Source organism: Lepisma saccharinum, chromosome 19 (assembly GCF_977018435.1).
Source record: "Lepisma saccharinum chromosome 19, izLepSacc3.1, whole genome shotgun sequence".
NCBI lineage: Eukaryota > Metazoa > Arthropoda > Insecta > Zygentoma > Lepismatidae > Lepisma > Lepisma saccharinum.
In genome coordinates this window covers 51,872,611-51,900,338 of record NC_139247.1, presented here as the reverse complement: position 1 = coordinate 51,900,338, position 27,728 = coordinate 51,872,611, and the positions used below count along the sequence as shown (strand labels likewise).

The 27,728-nt window shown below is 35.2% G+C and overlaps 1 protein-coding gene across 6 annotated transcripts in view; it reads left to right on the top strand.

Moving 5' to 3' along the window:
- Positions 1-27,728, top strand: part of Crag (DENN domain-containing protein Crag) — an 86,147-nt gene that overhangs the window by 20,960 nt on the left and 37,459 nt on the right. For 5 of the 6 annotated variants that reach the window (XM_083140870.1, XM_083140869.1, XM_083140868.1 and 2 more), the window contains exons 10-21: positions 484-628; positions 4,146-4,321; positions 4,623-4,806; positions 6,807-6,948; positions 7,957-8,102; positions 9,736-9,858; positions 10,639-10,841; positions 12,091-12,211; positions 14,498-14,694; positions 20,023-20,252; positions 21,526-21,684; positions 26,566-26,709. In XM_083140870.1, the coding sequence (XP_082996996.1) occupies positions 484-628; positions 4,146-4,321; positions 4,623-4,806; positions 6,807-6,948; positions 7,957-8,102; positions 9,736-9,858; positions 10,639-10,841; positions 12,091-12,211; positions 14,498-14,694; positions 20,023-20,252; positions 21,526-21,684; positions 26,566-26,709 (1,970 nt within the window). The remainder of the gene's footprint in view (positions 1-483; positions 629-4,145; positions 4,322-4,622; positions 4,807-6,806; positions 6,949-7,956; positions 8,103-9,735; positions 9,859-10,638; positions 10,842-12,090; positions 12,212-14,497; positions 14,695-20,022; positions 20,253-21,525; positions 21,685-26,565; positions 26,710-27,728) is intronic. The other variant, XM_083140873.1, reaches the window with a different exon arrangement.

Here is a 27,728-nt window from a genome sequence, read left to right as displayed (position 1 = left end):
GTGAACTTCTTTTTAATAGTGAAATGAGACGATTTGAGTGAATTGTGTGGGGAACATTATTTATATTATTGGATTTGCATTAATATTATTTGTAAAGTTAAACAGAATGAAAATATCCATACTGGTGCATGTCAGTTTAAATTTTTCCACGTAAAAATTAAACAACTTTAGTGAATGAGATCATGAGTTGTACACATATCCTTGGAGGAAAGGACAAATTTACAATCTTTTTTGGTTTCAAGTACTGTTACTCCTTTTTTAGTGGATTTTTGTGACATTTCGGTAGTACAAAAAAGTTGTCATCTCTTGAAAATCATGAACATTTTTTACTTTAGGTTTCAAAACTGGAAACAACGAAGCAAATGAAGTGACGAATAGTTGTGATGAGGTAGAAAATGATAATATTACATTGGACTTGAGTGTAATTGTTTTCAGTTTATTCCTGGAAATGTTTTGGTTAAACATGTTTGTCTTATTTTTTAGTGGAGCTGGCTTTCGAAATCTGCTGACCAACCTTGGTCCTGATGATTGTCTTACAGTGCTTTTGCTTGCGCTAACTGAACAGAAGGTGTTAGTACATTCGTTGAGACCTGATGTCCTCACAGCTGTTGCGGAAGCAATCTCAGTGGTGAGAATAGTTGTTGTACTTTTTCATTCGCATATGTGCCTATTTTTAACCTTTAGCCACCCGAGCCTCTTTTGCATGTAACCCCCTTGTTGCCCGAGCCAATTTTCAGCAAAATGCAGAGTTTTATAAAAATGACTGTACATTGGACGCTAATTGCCGTAGACAGACAAATGATATATCGTTTTACTTCCAAAATTTTTGAAAAAAAATTAGTGTTTCGCTCACCCCCCTCACGTTCGGATGGAAATTCTATTTTTAGACAATGCATGTCATTGCAGCAACTTGAAATACATGTGCTTGGCAACAAAGACCTGTTTTCATTTTGCTTTCGAACTTTTCTTTGTAATAGCGCAGTTTTCCTCAACCCCTCTTCCCCCACCCACCCTTGTGGCAACATGGGGAAAATTCCTTGTGACCTTGGGTACCGAGAAGCAAACTTTTCACCCGTCTAGTTTCCAGTGGTGGAAGAAAAGAATTGCTAACAAATCCGGCCTTTGTTTGTTGGAATTCTTTTTCTTTTGTGAGGAAGCTGCCATTTTCCCGCCTTTTTGTTCAACACCAAGACATGCAAGAGTCATAATTGTTTAATATGTGTGTTAACAATAATTTGAAGAAAATCGCAAATCCAGCCAAAAATAGCGACATTATAACGTAAAAACTATGAGCATGCTATAGGATCTCGATCGGGATGCAAGGGGTTACATGTAGGATCTCGATCGAGATGCTTGGGATGCAAAAGGTTAATGTTACGACACTACTTCATCAGTTTCATTATGGCTTAAAATCAGTGGCGTGCGGTGATAAATCAGGCAGGGGAACAGGTCACCTGCACTTGCTCCCCATCGCATGGGTGTCTTAATATAATACAATAGATCAAGTAAAATTCAACCCTTATTGAAATGTCAGAAGTGACAAACATGAGGCACGTTAAAATTATATGACAATAATAATTTTAAAGCAAATGTGATATAATATAAAGAAAACATTAAAAATAAAATTGTTGATGCGCAACAAAGAAAAATTTGATAATATAAATTTATGAGTCATCAGAGAAAGAAAATAATATTTTGTCGTGACCTGTTTCATCTCTTTATTCGTAGATTAAGTTGACGTTTTTTCATAGAGTTGAGTATTCTTGTAATTTAAACTTTCTCAATGCAATAATGGCACGCAGATGGTTGAGTTTTTCATGACGTTCGCTAGATTAGTCAGGGTGGCTACTGTAGGACCATAATAAAATTCAAGTATAATTCCCGGTTTTCAAAGCGAACTTTACAAAAATTCAAGCAGATGTTTTCTCTATTTCAAAGTAAGGTTTTACAGTCTCTCACCACCCACACACATACACACAAACAAATACTTATATTAACAATATATGGTTTGTGCGATTCCAATGAATCCAATAATTCTAATTCACTTGGACGGTACATATATATAATTTAAGGTGCGGAGTTTACATTTGTCATTTCACATAGCTACTCGGCAGTGGCGTGCCCAAGGGGGGTTGGTAGGGGTTATACCCCCCTTTGGCCCAATATTCCTAAAAAAAAGAACGTCAATGGTAGGAAAATATGACAAAATGAGGGCGGACTACCGAGAAAAAGTATAGGTAACCCCTCCCTTACAAAAATCCTGGGCACGCCACTGCTACTCGGGACTATAAATACATCTACAAACACAAGTCACATATGTTACGGGAAATAGTAATCTACGAAAAATTGTTAATTCTATAAGAATTTTAAATTTACCTAATCAACTTCAAGATATTTTATCTTGCAATAATCTTCAGTCTATCAGATGGATTGTTCTTCAAAGAACACTAACAAAGCAAATGGATTGAGAGAATTCTGTTTTATTTTCCACGCAGCTTTATTTACCTTCCTCAATAAAAATAAAACCTAAACTGTGAAAAACTTGTTTCAGGTCATTAATAAATATGTATAAATTCAATGGAATTGGGATTTTAAAAAGTTGCAATTTTTCATGTCTACAGAGAAAATTTCAAGCAGAATTCACGCACAATTCCCGGAACCAATAATTCACGCATAATTCCCGGAATTCAAGAAATTCCCGGTGAGTAGCCACCCTGTTAGTAGAAGTTGTTAATGTGACAAAACCCAACCTGTTCCAGACTCCCTTCTGAGGATTAAACAAGGACAACAATATAATTTGCCACTGGAAGAATATTCAGTTAATAATTTACAGAGTTGTAGTAACTCGTTTGAAAATGCTCTGTGTATGATTTCGTTTTAGTTTTTAATTCAGTTAGAATATGTGTTGGTTTGTTGTATTTTCTGCAAAGTTGAATGAACTAAAGGCTTTCGTCCTCAGCCGGTCGATCATACAACACTCGCAACATTCGCTTCTTGTCCTGCCACTGCATGCCTTGAAACTTTGGTCTCGGGGTTGGTGGAACAGGTGGATGTGAGCTGTTCCCTCGGAAGCTATTTCCCAGCGTTTAGCCAAGGCATTTAGCAGACGCTTAGACTGTAGAAGATTTTTCCAGTTCGTTATGAATGTCAGACGCAAGTTCTCAACGAAATTAGGAAGTTATAGACTTTCTACACTCAAATGTATCACTTGTGACGCGATTAAACTTCAGCACATAGCAAAAACTGGAAGAAAAGCGAATCCGCAATATCTCTCTGAGGGAACAGCTAGAGTGTTCAGCTTCCGTGGTGCCGTGGGGATCGTTTAACTTCGGGCGTGGTCGGAAATACTCTGCTTCAGACAGTAGAGGGCATGATACTAAGAGACCATGGTAGAGCATGGGGTGAGAACCATGATGCGTTGGGGGTAGATGACGTCAACAAACGTCCAGCCACGGTGAAAGATTTTCTTCAGTGTTACTTTTGGAAACGTTGATTTCGAGAGAAAAGTGTTCTTATTATGTTAATATAAATAATTTAAATAGCCCAAAAGCGCAGTAAGTAGGAGGGAACAGCCTGTTCCCTCTGTTCCATGGAGGGACCGCCACTGCTTAAAATTAATTTTTTGTTATTTAAAGTATGCACAAGCAATAAAAATCTTGCAATTTGTTCGATAGAAGTTGAACATCTTTCCTTTCATGAGGTATTAAACATATTTCCCATGTTCTTCAGCTAATAAGAGCATGAAAAATACTAACTTACTTTGACAAAGTCTGAAAGGTAAAAATGTATGTAAGGAAACCGATCTCCACTCTTCTCAGTTTACAAGTGGAATAACAAGAAAAGAAGGTGGTCGTATTAGAAGGAATAAAGTTATCAGACTTGAAATCATTACACAAAAAGAGCGTTAATAACACTTTCGACGTGGTCACATCCCTACATTATACTGTGTCCACATTAATTCTTGAAAATAATGCAAAGAAATAGTTTACTCTGTACAAATGTAAGCTTTAAAATTTGGAAACATATCCTGTAAAACCATTCCAGTAATTATAATTGCTTTTTTTTTCTTTTTTTGCAGGAATGTTCATCCTGTGGAATCATTTCCATATTTGTAGAGCTAACATTGAACTTTCCATTTCTTTCAGATAATATTTCCCTTCAAGTGGCAGTGTCCATACATACCATTGTGCCCTCTTGGGTTAGCAGATGTACTACATGCACCGTTGCCCTTTCTGATTGGAGTGGATTCAAGATTTTTTGATATGTATGATCCTCCACCAGATGTAAATTGTGTTGATCTTGATACGAATACAATCACAGTGTAAGTTGCTTTTGTATTATTTTAATCGTAGCAAACTTTATTAAGTATGAACTGAAAAATGTTCTCTGAAGACTATATGGTTCATTAACTTCCTTAATTAATATATGAAACAGGTTTTATCTTTGAAAAAGAAATTGCATATTTATTTACCAAAATCGGGGCATATGAATAATATGTTTATATTCATAAAAATAATAGCAAAAATGCATCTTGACTAACCTAAAAAGTAGGAGACTAATGTAAGATATCCAAAATAGATAGAAAAAATATTTTATTGTTTATGTATTTTGTGTCTTCTTAGGTGTGAAGAAAAGCGTAACCTGACATCAAAATTGCTCCCTAAAAAGCCAGCGAGGACACTCAGGAATAATTTGCAAAATCTTTATGACAAACTGAGGCAGCTGCTTCGAACCAGGCAAAACCTTAAAGGTGACCCTAACAGAGAAAACAACATAGACAAGGATTTCCAGTTGAGGAGGAAAGAGGTAACCTTTAAATTAAACTATAGCCGGGGAGATACCAATGCCAGTACAATGATGTCAGAAAATATTGGTTCAAATACCGATACAAGCCAATAATTATCTGTAACCTAAGTATCTCTTAGGGTCTGAAGAATTCATATTTTTATTTAAGTGTGTGACAAAAGGCAGATTTCATATATTTTAATATTCTGATTCTCTCTCATGTGAATGTATGATTATTTCATTACAGAACTTGATTGGATCTATTTACAGTTATTATATGGTGTAGTTGTCCTGAGCGGGCCTCCCAAATGGTGTAGTAGTAATAAACTAGATTCAGTACCAATTAGCCTAAAATAGACTTTGAGTTATACTAAAATACTCATATATGACAGTAGAAAACTTCTTACGTCACGTGCCGCAACATATTTATTAAAACACTAAAATAACACACAAACAGCACGATGAAAAACATTTACGAGTTCTTCCAAGCTTTCGACTCCTTCACGGAGTAATCTTCAGGGCTGGTCGAGGGAAGACTGAGTGGACGCGGTTGTAGTTCCACTGGCGTTACTTGATGTGTCTGCCGGCAGATGTCGTTGCGGTCGTGCAGTGTTGGCAAGTCTTTGTATGTTTGGATTGTTGGTTGGGGGAGATGGATTTTTGAGTTTTACTGTGTTGTACCAAGAAGAATAAAGATTTCCACATAAATTGAGGGGTCTAGTGAGAGAGGGAGCTATGCCACTTTGACAATAAATGGAAATAAATTGAGTTTTCTAAAGCATTGCGTTGAGTCATAATTTGTATAACAAAGGGTAATTTTTTTTTCTGAACATATTGTTAGGTAAATTATTCAAAAGGAAAAATATGAATTTCAATATGAATACCATTTATTATGAACATGTGTGGTATATTGTTGTAGTATACCCATGTGGAAAAATCAATCTAGCACCTCAAATACTTTGAACAAGGCTTAAATACTTTTGCATGAGTGCAAATCATGTTCACAAGGTTACATATGATCTACATAAAGACAACTTCATATGTCTTCTGGAGGATCTTCACTGTCCATTGTTTATGTGGATTTTAGTTTTTGGTAAACACCATGAAGAACTGGAGGAATATAAGGCATTATTGTCATGAGATCTTTTTAACTTCAGGGCTGATATTAAATCTAACACCGGTTACTGCAACACAACCTCTGCCACTCCTAATGTAGACACCATTAGTAAGTGTTCTCTCACTCAAAATGCTGATGAGGACGTATTCAAGAACTCAGAAAATCTGCTGCAGAACAAGCGGGAGCTATGCCACATGGTTGTAGTTCACATGATAGATGGCAGATGGTAGGAGAAGACTGAAAATGGTAAAAAATAAAATTTTCAAGATTTGTGGCATAGCTCCCTCTCTCACTAGACCCCTCAATTGTCATTGAGGTTATTTGTGTTTTTGATCATGTGTACCCCTGAAGATGACTCCGTGAAGGAGTCGAAAGCTTGGAAGAACTCCTAAGTGTTTTTCATCATGCTGTTTGTGTGTTATTTTAGTGTTTTAACTAAAATACTCATATAGTAGTATTTGTCCATGGAGTGAATAAATTTAAATAGCTACAGTGTTCAAGTATTGATATCAGTGGCAGTCAGTTATTGTAGCCATTGGTATTGGTTCAAAGTAGAATGGAACAGCCCATATTTAAATATTATTAATTCATGAACAGTGTACTTAACAAATGTTACTATTCCTTTCAAAGCCCATGATGTAGCCTTACTTTCTAAAATTGTTATTATTAAAAAATAACTTCAACTGCATACTTTTTGCCTTGTGTTGCGAACCCAAATTTCTGGCATTAACCTAAGTTGGTAATGTCAAACAGAAATGTGTTTGAATGAGAAGAAAATATCTAAGTTGTTGTTGTAACTGTCAAGTAGTTCATAAGAAAAAAATATTGAATGTTTGTAATGAGGGGTTTTTGTGTTCCTTTCTTTTTTCTACATGTAATTTTAATGTATGACTTTTAATTTCAGCAAAGTCTAGAACTTGAAATACAGGAAGCATTCTTGAAGTTTATGGGAACAATTTTGAAAGGCTACAGGTCGTATTTATTACCCATTACCAAAGCTCCAACAGTGGGGACAACAGATGCCAGTTCGCTTTTTGACCTTCAAGGTAAGTGCGGAGAATCTTGCACATGTGAACCTTTTAATAATAAAATGGATACTTATAGCTGCAGTTTTATTATTAACATTAAAACAAACTGCACATACGTTGTATTGTAAGTAAGTTTCTGTTGTGATTAGCTGTATGTTCCTCTATTGCAACCAACATTTTTGACTCGTAAAATTGTTGTACCTCCCCCCTTCTTCCTGTATAACTTTTGTTAGTTTCACTTACATACAGATTAGTTATCCAGAATGAAAAAGCCAGAAACGTGTGTGAAGCAGGATTGATAGTGATTATTATAATCTCAGGAATATCAGTGACACATGTGGAAATATTGTAAGCAGTGGCTTACAGTGATGCTTTGGCTGGTAAAAATTTCCTGTGGCACCTTAACTGAATCAGGTCACATGTAGTCTGTCAACAAACTTCCTCAAAGATTTCCAAACATGAGTATGATGTCATCCACCTCTGGCACACAAATGCCACTCCTACCGCCAGTTCGATATCCGGTGGGGGCACATAGTGTTGCAGATACCACTTCAAACGGTAGGCTCAGTCTGGATTAGCCTATCTGTGCATAAAGTGGACTTAAAAGAAATAAAAAGAAATAAATCAAACAACTAGTACTGCTTTGCGTGGTTGTTGTTTTCCAACTGCCCACACCATCTTCTGTCCTGAGGAAGATTGCTTTAGGTTGAAATATTGATATATTTTACTTTTTTTTAACAATAGGTACCTTAATTTTATTTTATTTTTAATTTTTTTTATTTTGTAATATGAAAGAAGTGATAACATGAACCATTACACGGAAACATTAAATCTATGTCTAATATACATCTTTTCAGTATAAATTGTGATGGCTAAAGCATTCATTTAGTGTTCACTTCATAGACTGCCAGTAACTCTTTAAGAAACATAATCAATGATTTCTATTCCTTGTAACATTACAATTAGTATAATGTATTAATGTATTCACCAAATGGCATATTAAATTATTAAATGTTCATTTTCAAGGATTTCTTCGCTCAAGAGAGAAGGCTCATCATAAGTTCTTTAACATGGTGATGAAGACTCAGATGTTTATAAGATTCATAGAAGAAAGGTCCTTCGTATCTGACATGGATGCTAGTTTGGCATTCTTTGATGATTGTGCAGAAAAGGTAAATAACATAATTATTCAATATATATATTTGAAAAACAGAACATTTATTATTTTTTGACAAGTAGCATTTCACAAACGTCTCATTTACTACATCAGATCTAATGCAGTAGGAACAAAAACAATTGTATATTACATATTGTATTGTATCAGTTTCAGGATGGTGGTTTGTTATTGACAAAATACATAATCTCACAGTTGCCAGGTGTCTTTTTTACATCGAAATTTTTTTTTATCATTTTTAAATAGGTGTCACTGTCTTGAAAATATATTATATTGACTGTTAGTACCAGATGAAATAAAATTTTCAAATTCATTGTCATTTGATTTTTTTGTTTTTTTTGTTTTGTACGTAGTTCCAACACCTTCTTTTAAGTTTATTTTCTAATTTAGTAGTAGCATTTGCAATCAATTTCACTTTTTCAGGCTCATTCCTTGATATGTGTAAATTGATAACACAGTTTTTTTGTTTTACAAACCACATTTGATTACAGTTACTGCAGTGTACAATGTTTAAAGAAATTTAAATTGCATGAAGGTTGGTTTCAAGTGTACGTAGAGAGAAATGCATTATATTCAAAGCTTATTGTCAGAAATTGAGTGTTCAATAATTTTTAAGATATTTCTAGAAGCACATATTTTTGGTAAATAAAAAAGCAAAATTTCGGTACAAAAACGGAGTCAATTTCGGGTTCAAAAGCGGTAAATAAAATAAAATATCGGTGTTATAGCGGTGAAAAATTGGATGAAAAGTGGTATATAAAAATACATTTTTGTTTTAAAATTGTGAATATAATCCTAAATTTGATTTAAAAACTACACTTATTCCACAGAATTAACATTTCACTTCTAATAGCACATTTATGTAGTTATCAGAGTATTAAGTTTATTTCTGTGTAAAGGAGTCCATTTTTGCTTCTCCAATATTAACAGCAGAATTAATCAATTTTCCGGGATTTGCATAACACTCAGGATAATTCAGACCTCAGAAGGTGTCGCGTCGGTGAATAAACCCTAAATTTCGTGTTTAAGAGTTAATTTCGCTTTTTGCAGTTCATTTCGCATTATTTCATGACAAAACATGGTCACAAAATGCATCTCAAACCTTTCAAAAACATGAAAAATTAACACTACAATGTGTTTTTCAAATTTCGTTTTTTCGTCAAAAATGAAATATCCATGCCCCTAGATATTTCAAATATATAGTAACGTAAACCCTGGAGGTGAGTCATACACTGGTACTCTGTAGTTATCAGCTAATATAGACATATTGGTTTATCAGTAAAATTACCTATATTTTTTACTCACCTTTCTATAAGTAGCTTGGGATTTATTGCAAAATTGTACCATTTCGTTGTTATTTTTTTATGTTCATAAACATATAATCCATATGCCCTAAATATACAGTTTCTTTTTCAAAGCAAATCTCATTGAAGGTCACATTGTTCCATACATTAATTAAAGCATTTAATGAACCATTTGTTCGCAATTTTATGTCAGACCAGTAAAATATAATTTATCAGTATTGGTAAATTTTATGTGGCTACTTTATTGGTATCAGCAAGAATCCCTAATAAAATATGTAGTACAAGGAATATAGAGTAATGTAAAAATGACACTTTGTCTCTTTTTAGGTTGACTTAGATGATAGCGAAATTCGTCTATTGGAGTTGGACGAATCTCATCAGAGTGAGAGAACAGTGTTTATAATGCCACCTGAGCCAACACAAGATGGAATTACGTATAATTACAATAAGGTATGGTTTGTGTGTGGATGTATAAAGATTTCTCCAAGTGAACACTTTGAATATTACATTAGAATATGTTAAACAGTAAACTTATTATTAAACTGCTAATAATACCTTCTTGTGAGGCTAAATGCAATATGTTAATATAGGAATTTGCTTCTAGTCAGAGTATTAAAATCACAAAACAAATTGAAAACTTAGGTCGTTGCTTTCAGCCCCTTTCTATTGGTCATCATCAGGAAGGAAAAAGTTTGGAGAGGTGGAAGTGTGTAAGCATCTGCCCGATGTTCGATTCGAATCATCAGTAGGTGTTCAGTGATCGCCGAGTGTACACAGGCTGTTTGTTGCATTCTCAGTCTGTTTTTTTTGCCTTTATTATGGCATGTCACGTACAAAATAAGTTTCCGCAAACATCATTAGGTTCTTTTTGTTTATCCTATTTGGACCCCTTCCTTAACTTCTTTTTCTTCTGTGTTTTTAGTATATATAAGGGATATATCATTGTTTGCGGTAGGATGTTTTATTTTCATGATATGTTCGGAAAAGCTTGATTTGTCTTCAGCTTTGTTTCAGCATGTGGCATAAGTTGTTTTTTTTTCCCAATGTATGCATATTCTCAATGTTAACAAGGTTTATATGTGAGCTTCTCATGAGTGGCTTGATCAAATTTTAAATATCTGTATATTAGAATTGGGAAGTAAAATAAATAAAATCATTAAAACAAATATGAGTAATCATATTTGCATCTAACAAAAGAACTAAAACCATTATTCTTGTAATTTATTTCAGGGCTTTGTACTTAACAACAAATTGTTCTACAGAGGTGAACCTAAAGATCAATTAAATATTGGACCAAGATTAAGTGGGCCTATTCCAGGAAGTCCAATGGCAAGAAGAACAAAGCATGAAATTAAGTCTGCTCAAAAGCTGGCTCGACGACATGCCGAAACTCCAATGTTGTGGGCCAAGTGTTTGCTTGGTACATGTTACAGGTAATTACATTGATATGTTTACAAGAGATATGCTCTAGAGTTTTAATTTTGTTGAGATGAATGAAACAACAAATGTAAAAACTTGCAACAATGAGAACCAGGTGTGCAAGAGGTGACCTTTTTGAATAGCAGGCAAGTGACCCCTCTGTTCCCTTGGTACAACCTGGAAACTGTATTACTGCTTAACCAAGATAAGAATGCACCTAGCAAACTTGTGAACCACGGTGCACAGTCATCTTGTTTCACTCATGGCGTTTGCCAGCCCCCGTGTTGGAGTGGTTAGCAGATTGTGCTAAGACACCAGAGATCCCAGGTTCGATTTCCTGCCTGGGCATGGATGTTTGCGGGTGTCCATTCATCAATTTCACCATGTCACCACTCATCTCCATCTTCACAAATTAGCGAAAAGTGTCTCAAAAAAGCGAAGCAAAATAAAGCAATCTATCTCTCATGGCTTTTAACAGTGCTGCTCAATTTGGCAATGCAGGAACACAGGAACAATGCAAGCAGCTGATTGCATTGCCCCACTCACTTACAGGTGAAACTTTGACTACAGTGTCACAGGGGCATTCTTACCTTGGTCAAGCTGTACTGCCAGCTTAGAAGGATGTAGCATATGTATCCACAGCCAGGATAATCCTATGTGGGCTTGTCCTGTCTGTGTTTTGTCCTTGCTTGTACTGATTGCTCCTTTACAGTGTGGCTTTGATCGTAGGGATGATTTGATTTGGTTTATTTTGCTTCGCATTTCTGCCACTTTTGGCTAATCGCAAAGATGAGGATGAGAGAGGATATGATTAAATTGATGAAGGGACACTCACAAAGAACACCCATGCACATGCTGGGATTTGAACCCGGAGCCAGTTTCCGATGTATTCATATCAGTCTGAAACAGTAGTATTAGAATTAGGAAAAATGCTGCTTTTTAAATCACTAAATCATTCAGTATTCCTTTCTTTCAAAATTATGACAGACTTTTCTGTAGCTTAATACTCCACATTGTTGTATGGTTCTCCTGTAAGAAAAACCTAACAAAAGTGTTGTTGAAGCTCTTGTTTTCACATGATAATTTCAAATCTTATAACTTTATACCTTCTCATGATCTTGTGAAAACTATTTGTGTACGAACTCAAAAGATTAATTTTAAAAGCAATCATTCGGCAAATGAGAGCCTGCTATGAACAATAGGAAGTTGACTATTGAATTGATATGTGCATAATGTGTTTTATAAATCTCTTTTTCTCCTCAGTTTGTGGTTCATTCACCTTCCAAGCTATGTGATGGTTTGCCAGTCCAAAGCTGCTTGCTTGCGTACTGCATATGATACTCTAGTCAGAATTCAAAATATCAAACTTCAGCCACCAGATGAGGTGAGTGTTCCTCAGAAATTTTAAGTTTCTTTATGCCTGTTCGGTTTTCTATTTTTAAAATATTTGTATTTATTTTAATTTTGGTGGAATCCAGATTTTACATTCTTCAGGTAAGCAGACCAAGATGAAAACTTTCATATTTAATAAGGTCAAATAAAATGTGGGGGACTATTTAGTTAAGGGCATTATTTAACAAAAATTTGTGATAGTGTACTTTTAGCTAGTGTCTGCTTTAGGAAAGGAGTCATGTATGTGCTCAACACTGTTGCTTTGTAATCAAGGGGTCCCAGGTTTGTTTCCCAGTTGAGGCACATTACATGGTGATTCTTATCTAACTTTGAATTGTATCTTCAGTCGAAATTAGCATATCAATGCATCAAATGGGACTAAAACAAACTTCACTACATGCATAGTAAATTGGAATGTCTGTAACAGATATATTGGGTACATCAGTAGAAAACAGGGAAGTAGAGGGACTGCAATGATCTAGTCAGTAGCATGTCTAACTGTTAGGGAGACCTGGGTTTGATTTTCACATTGGATATTTTCTGACCATGTCTCTGTATAGTGTTGCTCTGGAGCTCACTCATCCTCTAATCAAAGGGCACCATAGGTGAAGGTTGGTAGAGCAGGTGCTGATCGTATCATCTCCACTATGGCTGAAACTCCACACAGTGGATGGTTTAAATCTTTTTCTTATAAGGAAGTAGAGATGGATTGGTAGAAGCACATATTTAAGGTAAATGAAAAAGCAAAATTTTGGTAAAAAAACAGAGTCTATTTCGGGTTCAAAAGCTGTAAATAAAATAAAATTTCGGTGTTATAGCGGTGAATAATCACATCAAAAGTGCTATATAAAATGACATTTTGGTTTTAAAATTGTGAATATAATCCTAAATTTGATTTAAAAACTGCACTTATTACATAAAATAAACTTACCCCTTCTAATAGCACATTTATGTAGTTACCAGAGTATGAAGTTTATTCCTGTGTGAAGCGATCCATTTTTGCTTCTCAAATATTTACAGCAGAATTAATTAATTTTCCGTAATTTGCATAACTCACAGGATACTTCAGACTTCAGAAAGTGTCGCGTCGGTATATAAACGGTAAATTTCGTGTTTCAGAGTATATTTCGCATTTTGCAGTTCATTTCGCATTATTTCGTGACAAAACAGGGTAGAAAAATGCTCCTCACACCTTTCAGAAACATGAAAAATGACCATTACAGCATGTTATTTCATATTTCGTGTTTTCGTCAAAAACGAAATTTTCATGCCTCTATGGATTGGTTATGTGGAAACAAAGTTTTAACATTGCCAATAATTTTACTGGTTCAATATTTTCTTTTAAATAGTATGTAATTAACTGCATCATTTTATCAGTGTTTTTATGAATATAAAAATTTAAATACTGTCCTTCAATTTCGTAAAATACAATTCTAATTAGTAGTTTCTTTTTTGGAAACAAAATCTATCAAAATCATGCCTTAATTAAGGTGTTGAATGATTCATTCAAGTTCTTCATAAAGTGTTTGCTTGTGTACTAGGTGGGTACAATATCAGTTACCTATAAATTTCATATTGTAGGGTTAACACTGACCTCGAAAATATGGAAAAGTCATGTATATTGCAAAAAGACTTTGAACAATTTTTTTCCCTTAATTGGAAACTGAAAACATATTTAAATTTTCCTCCGAACTGATTTCATATAAAAATGTTCTTTACTGTTTGACACAAGCAGGAAATGTACTACATAGAAATTTCAGCGAAAAAATGCAGGTTCGACCAGGACTCGGACTTGAGTCTCTGGCATACTTTACAACTGCTCCCCCCCCTCCTTTCCCTCCTCCTCTCTCTGAGAGAGAAAGAAAGAAAAAAAATCAGCTGAAACAGAGCTCGCAACTCGGTTGGTAGAGCAATGACATGGTATGCCAGGGACCCAGGTCTTGAGTCCTGGTTGAGCTTACATTTTTCACTGAAAAATTTTCTTATATTTCATTTTTATTAATCTGTTTCCAAAGATGCTGAATATACTTAATTTGTTTGATTAACATACAAAGTTGTAGATGTAACACTTATTTTTGAGTATGTTAAGTCATTATGGAGTGGTCGGAAAGTTCTTTGAGTGGTGCAGATGGTACATCAAGATTGAGCCGATACCAAGTTACCAAGTTTCAGCATCAGTATTGGCATTTGTTCGGTCACTTTCGTGCCCTCCATATCTGCCAGAGCTTGTAGCAATATCTTATATGGTGGTTTGATGCAAATCATATTTACATTTCAGGTTTGTTATCGTGTGATGATGCAACTCTGTGGAGTGTACAGCCAACCTGTATTAGCTGTAAAATTGCTGTTCAGAATGAAGAACATGGGAATCCAACCAAATGCCATCACATATGGGTATTATAACAAAGCAGTATTAGAAGCTACATGGCCTTCAGATATGACTAATTCAAGTCAATTGCACTGGAATAAACTCCGGTAATATTTTCTAATGATTTTAGCAATATCTGTGTTCTTCTTAAAGGTTCGCATAACCACTTTTTGTAGATTCAAAATAATCAAACACAGTTATTTTTAGTGGTTTTTATTTTATTTTATCTGCGACGTTTCGTTCTGGTTTCCCAGAACTTTTTCAAGCTACAGCAAAATATACATACAACAACACAATTTTAGCAATCTTTTCATGATTTGAAATCTTGTGGAAATGAAATTAATAACTAAGTAGCTTCATGCACACAGCAGAGTTAATGGAGTTAGTCCTTCAGAGATCTGTTTGTTCAAAAAATCCAGTGTGTTTCAAAAGTCACGCAACCCAAACTTTGAAAATTTATATCACGAAAACCGTAAGAGATATTTACGTCGGGTTTTCTGTATTATAAAGCCTCATCCTTTGAGATATTTTTCAATGCTTAACATTATAAATTTATTACATACAGAAAATTAAATAAATTAATAACTGGCTGAAGCAAGGGTTAAATTTTTTCCAGAAATGCACTTTTGAGTGAGAAAACTATATAAGAAATTATCGGAGAGTCACAATTAGACGTCTGATGACTGATCCCATGTCAATCTGTCATTTTCGACCAATAATGATCATGTGCAGCATTTGATTGATTTATGACTGGCGATTTTATGGGTTGAGTGAAAAAGTGCCATATTTGGGACATATCTCCGTACCTGGCAACACTAGCAGGTCAAAAATTTGTCAACAGACTCACGCAATATGTGCTTAAATATTGGCGCTACATTTGCATGAAAAATCAAAATCATAATTTTGCACCGAAATTTGACTTTTAAGTGTAAATTTTTACGCACCTGGCAACCTTACCATTCTAACACAGCTGACGAGAGCTTGTTACGAAATGGTAAGGGCGAGTCATAAGTGCGGCTACTACACGTCTGGATTTTGTCAAGGCTTTTTTGTGTTTGTGTCTACTTTTTATTATTATTATTTTTACAATTTGGACATTAAGTGTTCCGATTAAATCACTAAACTAATCATGTAGGTTATCACTGGGTCAATAAATTTATCATTTATCCAAAAAAAACAGTTACAATATTTTATAAACATTGTTAATGTGCTGAAAACATCCGGGAATTGATCTTCAGCTGTAAATACAACCCTTAACAATTTGTGGGATCATTTGTTGGTGTTTGATATTGTTGATTGCTGTCAAGTCGGAAAATAGAAACAGTCTGACAACAATAGCAAATGTGTCACTTTTGCAGGAGATGCTCAAAACGGGTGCCCTTCTCATGGATACATGCTCACACTCTTCTAAGCATGTTGATGGAAACTCGGTGAAGTGTTTCCTCCTTAATGTTCAAAATTGCAGTTTCAATGTTGGTCTTTAATTATTGGAGAGTGGTTGGATATCCTGTAAAATACTCCTTTGAGGTAACCCCAAAGATAGAAATGTAGAGAGGATAAATCTGGTGATCTGGGCGCCACAAATGTTTGGAAATAATCCTTTCACTTCTTTCTCTTCTTCTGTGTGTGTGTGTGTGTGAGAGAGAGAGAGAGAGAGAGAGAGAGAAAGAGAAAGAAAGAACACAAGCACATCAGCATCATGAAAAAACTCGCGCTAAATGCAATAGTTTCTTTGGAGGTATGGCAAGTAGCGCCATCTTGCTGAAACCAATTATCACGTTCATCCTCTTCAAGCAGGGAAATAAACTGAGTGATGATATCTCGGTACACAATACCATCCACTGTTCACTGAAATAAAATGGGACTCACAATACGTTGTCGGGATACGGCACACCATTCTCCCAAGATTTTGTGGATGGAGCGGTACCTCGTGGAACGCATGAGGATTTTCAGAAGACCATTTTCTGCTGTTTTGGCTGTTGACATAACCATTCAAATGGAACCAAGCTTCAACAGTGAAAAACAAGGAATTAATTAATGATGCCATTTTCTTCGATCAGATATCAAGACAACCTGCAGTATTTCAAGCATGTATCCTTATCAAGGTGTCGCAGTTCTTGAACAGCGCGAACGCCTTATGTTTTTAGGGTAGCTTTCTTCACAGCCCTATGAGCACTGGAAAGTGACAAGTCCGCTTAAGATGCAAGATTCCTCAGGCTTTTGGTTGGAGATTGTTCCAGGCATGTACGCACATCGGTTAAAAATGATGGCAACCATTTCTTGTTTTGTCCCATACACTTCCGGTTTCTCAAAATCTACGCACTTGTCGTAAAACAGTTGCTTTGTGAGGTACAGCAGAAGCAGGGTATTTATTACTCTTCAACAATGCTCATGCGCTTCTCCAATGAATACGTCATGTTGTATCAACCAGGCACTGTAGTGGCGAAGCGTGAGCGAAGAAAATTCAGGGCTGCTAGGATTCTCTCAAAGAGTCCAATTTCGATACAAAATCATGATTTATTATTTTCACGTAAATGTATGGACAATACTTAGGCACATATTGCGTGCGTCTGCTGACAAAATTTTGACCTGTTAGTATTGCCAGCTACGGAGATATGTTCGAAAAATGGCACTTTTTTACTCAACCCATAAAATCGCCAGTCATAAATCAATCAAATGCTGCACATGATCATTATTGGTCGCAAATGACAGATTGACATGGGATCAGTCATCAGACGTCTAATTATGACTCTCCGATATTTTCTTATATAGTTTTCTGACGCAAAAGTGCATTTCTGGAAAAATTTTAACCCTGGCTTCCGCCAGTTATTAATTTATTTAATTTTCTGTATGGAATAAATTGATAATGTTAAGCATTGAAAAATATCTCAAAGGATGAGGCTTTATAATACAGCAAACCCGATGTAAATATCTCTTACGGTTTTTGTGATATAAATTTTCAAAGTTTGGGTTGTGTGACTTTTGAAACACTCTGTATATGTACTGGAAAACTCAATATGCTGACCAAGGCAGTAATTTATTTTATTATAAAACATAAACTAAATGTAACGTTTCAACCTTCTAGCAAGGTCTTCTTCAGACTCTGCACCAAGTACAAATGTAACAAGGTACAAAAACAGGATGATATATATATACACAAACATTACTGCCCTCCAGACTATTAGAAAGTTGTTCTGGAACATTCTAGCAGGTGGCTTTCCCTTGTCAACTGTACTTTCACCTAAAAGGCTAAACATATTTACTTCCATCTAGAATGTGGTTGGACTCTTTCTTTCTTGTCCTTTCCACTCTTTCTAACACCTTCCATTCTTTGTTTAACTTCAGTCCCCCATTTCAGTTCATTGTGTCTTCTTCACCTTTCTTCTCTATTTCCTTGGCCTCCTTCCATTTTCTCACTGGTATTGTCTTCTCCCTTCCTATCTGCTTAGCCTCATCCCACTCTATGTCATGTCCTGTTTCTCTCGTGTGTTTTAGATATCGCAATTCTCTCTCTCTTAGGTCGTACATCATTCCTATGTTGTTTCAACCTGTCTTTCAGCCTCTTTTTCATTTCTCCTATGTACACACTCTGACATTCTTTACATTTCACTTCGTAGATAATCCCGTCCTCTTCCTCTTCTCTGTTTTCCTTTTTCTTGTTTGCATTCTTTGCTATTCTTAAGATGCTTCTCCCTCCCTTCCTGTAAGTTTTAATGTCCGCTTTCCTAAGCACTTTGCATATATTTTCTGTGGTCTTCCCCATACTCCTTTTTCCAAACCTCCTATCTTTTTCTTTCTCTTCCAATTCTCCCCTGCCACTTTTCTTCCTTCTTCTGTTTATGTCCAGTCTATCCTCCTTCTCATAGCCATTCTTTTCCAGCTGTTTCCATAGGCTATTGATTTTGCCTTCTTTTTCACATCCTTTCGTGCATATTTTCTTGATTCTGTCCTCCATATTCTTTATGAAATTTATTTTTGTCACCTCACTTACATCACTTCTTTTGTGGCAGAATACCCCTGCTGTACACTTCTTCTGATGCCAAGCGGTTTCAATTTCTTGTTCTCTCTTTCTTTTCATCAATATATCTAGGTAGCTTAACATTTCTTCTTCTATTTTGAGTTCTAATAATATCCCTCTTTCTTCATCTTGTATTTCTTTGGCAAAAATGTCGAGCTGCCTTTTCGTTCACTTCCATATGCCAAAACAATCGTCCACATATCTGCAAAACAGAATTATTTTGTCACCTCCTTTTTCTATCACTTTCTTTTCCCATTCATTCATAACCAATTCAGCCAATGCTGGGCTTAGGCTAGAACCTATTATTCAGTCCTTCACTCGTTAACATTATTTTATCCCCCATTATACTGTAACCGTTATTCCAAATGGTTTCCAGCGCCTTCACTACCCTTTCACTATCCCATTCTCCTATAATTTCTTGTCCCATTCTCTTTTTAACAATGTCCAAAACGTGTCCCCTCTTGATACTCGGGAACATACTTTTCACGTCTAAGCTAAACATTGTCCTCTTCATCTCATTTAACTTAAGACAAAAATACATTTTATAAAGAATATGGAGGACAGAATCAAGAAATTGCATTGCAGATGATGCCAAATAAGTAAATTTATTGTTATTGCATGTAATAATTTTAATTTTTATTTGTATTCATGTTTGTGAAAACAAGAACAGGGTCATGTATTCATTTGTGTGAAATTAAAGATGTGTACTGAAACAATTAAAAAAATATTAACAAACAAAACTATAAATATAACCCACTTTTTCCATGGCGGTCAATTTGACCGCTGTCGCGGTTCTAGTTATTTTAAAAAAGCCCGCGATTCTAGTGTTAATATATGTAGTCTTACCAGCATTGACTAATGCAATAAAATTTATGGTAATTTTGCCAGTCCAGTTTATCTACAAGTAGCCTGTTTTTGATTGTGCTGTGGTTCCATTTTGTTATTGATTTTTTACTCTAATAACAAACAAGTTCTTGTTCACTGTCTGACAGTGCATGCTTGACGAAGCTACCAGACAGATGGTGAGAATCGATTGCAAACAAAAACTGCACAGAAAAATTAAACTTGAACTTATTACCTTTCTCTGTGTAACTGCCAAATGAATATCTTTAGGTACAATATTGATTTTTCAGTATATTTAGGTATAATTCATGTCCCTTTTTTGTAAAATGTAAGTCCTAAATTCATAGATTTTGTTTTCCCTAAGGCAAAAACATACTCAACCACCTGTTTACATAAATTGAGGTGAATGAAGATTTGCCATTTAAAATTGGATTGCTAGAATCTCAGCTGCCGTGATTGGTAAATTTATACCAGTTAAAATTTCTTATGAATCCATCCCTAATGTTATGTAATTTTCTGCATTTACCTCTCCTGGATACTAATTAACTAACATGATAAATTTTACTTGTTACAGGAATGTTATAATAGGAGTTGCTCTGTTCCGGCATGCTGGACGCAAAGGTGCTCGCCGAAGACTTTCACTTTCAACAGATGCTGTTGATAGGTTGTCGATGGAAATTGACGGTGTGTCCAGAACATCACTTGAAAGTGGAAATTCTCAGGATTCGACACATGCCGCACCGCGAGAATATGGACCCTTCCAGGAACTAGGGAAGTCAGAAGAATGTAATCGCATCAGCACAGGTAAGAAATGGGTAAAATAATTATAAAATAACAAAAATGAAATGTTCCTTTGCAAGGTGAAGTTAACATGAAATGACCTCAAAGATACTGTTTCACTTCTCACATATTTAGGATTTATAGGAGAGAACAAAGTTCCATGAAATGCTTTCTAAAAGGAATGAAAATCCAGTGCAGTATTAGTTAAGAAGATAGTTTATGAAATTTGGGCCTCCCCGATGGTGAGTGTCGTCACTTTGTAATCAAGGGATCCCGGGTTTGATACCCGGTGGAGACACATAGTGGTTCGGATCCCACTTTGAACTGTATGTCCACTGTCGATTAGCTTTATTGTGCATAAAGTGGACTTAAACACACCAAATCAATCAAAAAGTTTATGAAATTCAAGTGTAAGAGTCTTTAAGGTGTTACTAATATTTCTTAAAACCTTTCGTACATTAAATTTTGGTTCGTTTTTCGAAGAGGCAATTCAAACAACAGATACAACTGGAAATGATTATCATGTGTGAGCTATAAGAATTATGATGTAACTGAATATGATATCTGCTTGAGACATTTCAACTACATGTATAGATGTTTATGTCCTTTATGGTTGCAGAAGACACCATTGTGATACTATATGGCATTTCAGACAATTTGTAGAATTATAACACTAACCACACTTGTTAATAGAAGGACTAAAGTCACAATATGCATTTCTAATAGCACATTCATGTCCTTTTGAAAAGTCTGACAGAAGGAAAACAATAGCATGGCACTTGCAGTACCAGTATAGAAAGTACAGTTTTTTAAATCTATGTATTTGGAATTGCAGTGAGTTTATTCCACATTTTGCTACAGAATTAATCAGCAGCCTGGTAATTTGAATAACGTGTATGATGCTTCAAACTCCAGAAAGCATTTAGGTAAAAACTAAAACTCATATTAGGTGTTTAATTTGCATTTTCTCCTGATTTTCCACAGCGTTTGTAGTAAAATTTACTTCACATCTTCTAAATGAACATGTGTAATCCCACATTTCATGTTTCTTTCAGAAACAAGATATGCATGTCTGTAGAGAAAAAATAAAGAAATGCAGCATTCCATGTGATCGAACTCATTTCTGACCATATTTCATTTTTATACATTAGAATTTCATTTATAAATGGGTTATGATTAGCACAATGTGGGGGGGAAAAAAGTTAATTCTGGCAATATTGGGTTATTTTTATTTTCTTTGATTTTGTATCTGGTTTGTTAATTATTATTTTTTACATAATTTTGTTTTATTTCATAGGAAGTCAGTCTGATACAGGTTACAGTTCAATGAACGAAAATGCAAAAACTGGTTCGTTACAACACCTTAATGTGGATAAAAAGGTGGAAACCGAAACAGAGAAAGCTCCACTCCGTAAAGCCATGTCCGCAGCCACTTTAAGAATTCCCACAAACATTGGTACGTTAAGTTCAACAATATGGAAGTTGTGTGTGCATACGTTCCTTCACCTCCTCAATACTGGTGTTCCTCACTGTTTGAAAGTAGAGCTTATAACAAGCAACCTTCTTGCCAGGCTGTGCTTACTAATATATTGATCTGACACCAGTTTGCTCTGATTATATATTTTACCATTTTCGAACATAGCTATCATTTTCGTGAACAATCCTTCTCCAATCATGCACTTCTGTAAATATATCAAATTATAAATTGTTTATCTGCCCTTATTAATTTACAGCTTGCATTTTGTGTGCTTGAATGTGTTTATGTATATTGGGTGTATATTTGCATAGTGCATGCATTGAATGTTATTAAGAAAGTGAAAGTGACATAACCATGTGCTCCATATTATTTCCTTTGTTACATATTCATCATGATTAAATGTGGTGAAGAATATGATAGTATACTTACGTGAAATTTAGAAAATTTCGAAGATCCACTGTCTTCATTCACAAAAGGGTACAGCGTTTGAAGCGGAGATGGTACCGCGTCACTGCATTGTTTGTTCCCGGGCGGCGGTAGTTGCGATTTCTCCCATTCAGCGGCGCTGGCATGCACATCCTGGTTTGCATCGTCTGCTTCTTGTTGTCAGGTGGCATTGCCGGGTGGTGGTTAGGGGGCTGGGCTGTTCTGCTCGGCATGGTGCAGTTCCTGTTTCCCGCGTGGATACTTCACCCAACCGGCTCTGTCATGGAAAACACTGTCAAAGAAACCCATGCTATCATCCAACAGAAACCAACACTGAACCTGGATAATGGACAGGCACACTCGACTTGGCACCCTGTCCTCAGAAAGATCCCCGACCTGAACAAGAAAAGATGTGTGCACATACTCGACCCCCCCCCCCCCCTCCAGCCACGTGGGGAACAGGAACTGCACCATGCCAAGCAGCACAGCCCAGCCCCCAACCACCACTTGGCAACGCCACCTGACAACAGGAAGCAGACGACGCAAACCAGGATGCACACGCCAGCGCCGCTGAACGGAAGAAATTGCAACTACCGCTGCCCGGGAACAAACATTGCAGTATCGCGGTACCATCTCCGCTTCAAACACCGTACCCTTTTGTGAATGAAGACAGTGGATCTTTGAAATTAATAGGATTTAACTATTAAATTGTGCAATGCGGAAGTGCAAAATTTCCTAAATTTCACGTAAGTAATTTTAAATCACGTTTAACACATACATCATGAATGAGAGTATACTCCTGCCCAGATTGGGTTCCACAACTAGGATGGCAAGGTGTCAAAATGGGGGAGGGCAAGGACAGTTTCCTTTCCCTTGTTAGCTAATGTTTAGCATAGTGCAGGGACAAAGGGGGAACTGTCCTCCCCCCTAATCGCTTCCACTGCCCATGCCTTTTTTTAACTCCAGTTTACCATCGACAGTGCTGGTGAAACATTATTTTTTGTGTTCTTTTCTTTTCTTGTTTTTCTGTTTTCTGGCTGCCTTATCAAACATGAACAGCATGAAACAGTTTATTATTTGTTCAGTTTATGTACTGGGGTATTTCCACATTTTCCAATTAATTTCAAAGGAAGCTTCATCAGTATCAGTATCGATGTCTAGGACAGAAAACCAGTGAAAAAAATTCCAATACAGAAATGAGGAACTTTACCTACGCAAAACATGAAAGAAGTTTTTCTTGTATGTACGCATTGCTTGCATGATAGAATTATTTTCCTGTAGTTTACGGTTATTACAAGCATAAGAAAACAGTTTTTTCTTTGTAACGTTTCAGGAGAACACACGCTCCTTTCATCAGACATTTATTTTCATTTTGACTAAAGATACAGTTATAACAATGGTTAGTAATTTTTAAACAAAAAGAATCTGTTATATAATGGATGTTGTCAATGTTACATTGTTGTAATATAGCAACTTAACTGTGAAAAAAAACAGTCTATTTTTTTAAATTATGAATCCCAAATATCATTAGGTAATTCAAATTCATCATTGTTTTCACAAAGTTTCTTGATGTTTTCTGTTACATTAAATTTTAAAGATGGTGGCTTACTCCATTTGTGAAAAAGAAAACTCCACACTGGATCTATGTTACCATTTTCATTATTTAATTTATTCCAGTGTTCTTCTGCAATGAACGAGGCTTCCCAGACATTCAACTCTGTTTTTCCCGTTAATCTTTTTAAAACCCTTCTCTTTTTAATCAAATGCTTCTCTTCGATGATATGAGTTGACAAACCTGTTCTTGGGTTTAGATTTATAATGTCCAAATCATGTTCGTGCCATCTTATTGCCATTTTCCTTGCTGTTTGTCCCACATAATCTTTTGAACATGAACAACTTATATTATATATTCCTGTGGTTTCCACATCTGGTAGCGAGTTTCTCATTTTGAATTCATTAAATGTACATTCCAAACTTCTTGGTGATTTAAAAACAATTTTGAAATTAAAACTTCTAAAAATTTTTGCAATTTTATGTGAGAATCCCTTGTGGAATGGAACCCATGAATAACAATGTAATTTCTTTCCTTGATCTGCAAATTAAGACAACTGACTCAATAATTCAAACATCAGTCCATAGAAAAAAATTAGCGGGGGAAAAATACATCCATGCCAAATCAGAACATTCGCGTATAACAATGGATAACATATTTTTAAATTTTTTCCTGAGAGCACAAAGACTATGTTCTAATAATGAGGATATCAAAAATGAAGAAGAAAGGCTCTTTAATATAGCAAAAGAAAATGGCTTTCACACTACCAGAATAAACCAAATCAAAAAACAAGTTGCAAGAAAACTAAAGGAAAAGAGAAATACAGACAAAGATGAAAAATCTGTTGAAAAGAAATTTGTGTGCATTCCATTCCACAAGGGATTCTCACATAAAATTGCAAAAATTTTTAGAAGTTTTAATTTCAAAATTGTTTTTAAATCACCAAGAAGTTTGGAATGTACATTTAATGAATTCAAAATGAGAAACTCGCTACCAGATGTGGAAACCACAGGAATATATAATATAAGTTGTTCATGTTCAAAAGATTATGTGGGACAAACAGCAAGGAAAATGGCAATAAGATGGCACGAACATGATTTGGACATTATAAATCTAAACCCAAGAACAGGTTTGTCAACTCATATCATCGAAGAGAAGCATTTGATTAAAAAGAGAAGGGTTTTAAAAAGATTAACGGGAAAAACAGAGTTGAATGTCTGGGAAGCCTCGTTCATTGCAGAAGAACACTGGAATAAATTAAATAATGAAAATGGTAACATAGATCCAGTGTGGAGTTTTCTTTTTCACAAATGGAGTAAGCCACCATCTTTAAAATTTAATGTAACAGAAAACATCAAGAAACTTTGTGAAAACAATGATGAATTTGAATTACCTAATGATATTTGGGATTCATAATTTAAAAAAAAAAAAAAAAATAGACTGTTTTTTTCACAGTTAAGTTGCTATATTACAACAATGTAACATTGACAACATCCATTATATAACAGATTCTTTTTGTTTAAAAATTACTAACCATTGTTATAACTGTATCTTTAGTCAAAATGAAAATAAATGTCTGATGAAAGGAGCGTGTGTTCTCCTGAAACGTTACAAAGAAAAAACTGTTTTCTTATGCTTGTAATAACCGTAAACTACAGGAAAATAATGAAAGAAGTTACATGAACAATTGATGAGGGTGATTTCTCATTTTGAATGCAATAATTGAAAGCATTCAAGTGGTAGGAAACATACAAGAATAAACAAGTCATCAGTCCATAGATATGGAATGATGCATTCAAAATTCCTTAGCAATAACTTTCGAGCAATGAAAATGCAAGAATCAAATCATAGCATTGATACCAATTGATAACATTTCATAATTTAAGTCTCATGTGATGTCTGATACACCAACCACATCTGTCATTAATACTAACATAACTAACACAGGTGCAGTGGGACCCTGAGTTTACACATTCAGATTTTATTTTTTCCCATGTTACACATTAAATCCTTATTGCCCTATAGGGCATACTGTTACAATGTTAAAACCTGGATGTTACATTTTCTCACTTTTCAAGTTGGTTTTTTTTTTTTTTTAAATCATCATGGTTGCCTGAAAAATTTAAAAATGGGGTTCTACTATGAAGTTGATAGATTAATATATGTCTGGCTAGATCTGCATGGAATGTTTGTTAATATGTTTGATATTCATCAACTGTTATCTAATATGAAAGTCTAAAGCTTGGGTGTGAAAGAAGTCCCTTACCCAGAAAGAGAAACCTAACTTCAGTTTTTGAAAACAAAATGCATAGAAAAATATTTGAAGCTGGAAGTGACGAAGGAACATGTGACTGTAGAAGGTTACATAATACTGAAGTTCATTTCCTGTTAGAATAATTACATTGATGGGAAAGCCATATAACACATGTGGAAGAGGAAGGAAAGATTTGCAGGATACCTGGTGGTATGAGACTAGTAGGAAGACCAGTGGACTAAGGTGGAAGTACAGCAGTGAGATGGATCTGAAGGAAATTTTAACAAGTCAAGAATGAATTGATCTTGCCCAATATAGGACAGATGGAAAGCTTCTGTTGCTGCAGCAATAAACGTGCACTCTTAGGAATGTCAGGGAGTTTGTTCAGATAATTCTTAAACAAATTTGTATTTGCTGAAAATGTACTTATCGTTCACAGGCTAGTTAGAACAGGGGAGAAATAAGAGGTACAAGGTTAATCATAGAATTTTACTCATTCTTCAGGTTTACATGTTTCGTAGCATTCCAAGTTGACAATACTGTTCTGTTAAAGAAAGTATTTCATACAAATATGATAATACATAAATGTATTTGAGTTATTAATATTGCATGCATTCTCTCTTTGCAGAAATTAAGCCAGATGTGGCTCCTAAATCTAATGCAATAGAAGTATTGGATTTCACAGAATCAGACCAATTTCGATCTCGTGTTGGCAGCATAGTACGAAGTTCGGCAAGAACTTTGACGTCTGCACCTTTACAACATCAATCATGTGAGTAGACACTTTTGTGCTTATTTCAATATTCTAAAGTTCATTTTCTGCATTCTTGATTATATTACATAAGTACTGTAATGATTTTTTTTCATTTACATTTGCTATGTTTACACATGTACATGCTGCACTCTTTTTGTATGCAGGATTGGAGTGTAAATGGGGTTCAAAATAACTAACTCATAGAAGTAAGCAGGTTACTAACTTTTTACGCAAAACTTACTTAGCTGTTAACCAGCACTTTCCACTGAATAACTTTGGGAAGATGTTACATGTTTCGCATGCATTTAGTAAGCTAATGTCCATGTGCCATTCCAACAGTTTGCGTTTGTTCCATTCATATTCCTTGAGCTCCTCTACAAACGAAGGTTCAGAATTTATGTTTGGGGAATAAAATACTGTTGATATAATAATTAGACATAAGCAAATTACTAACTCCTTATACTATAAAGTAAATTTCCAGAAAAAGCAGGTGATCTAAGGTAGTAATTTTTCCGGCCTTTCACCCAGCCTCAAATCAATGGGTTCCTGGGGGTAATCCTGGGGGTAAAGGTGGTTGGAGTAGGGTGCTGATCACCTCACCTCCAAAAATGCCCGAGATTGAGAATGTGTGGGGTCATACTTAATTTTAAAACAATTTAATCTTAATTAATCCTTCGTAACATAACATTACCCAAATAACGAATCTCCTTATCAATGTTCTAACCTTGATTGTTTATCAATTGCTCAGGTTAGGTTACTGCTGCTGAATTACAAGGTCATGTCATGCCATATGCCCAATCATACTTCCCTTAAATTCACCATAACAGTTAACTTTTGACCGTGGATCTGTATCATTCCACGGAAACTCAAAATACTCAATTCTGTCATATTTTATGTACAGTCACGGACACTTCTGGATCTTAACACTCCAATTAACTTTCAATAGAATCATTACAACCCAGAAGTTTCTGTGACTGTACATATTTAAAAATATATCTGTTTTCACTTTCATCCTTTAGCATACAAGAAAACTAGTT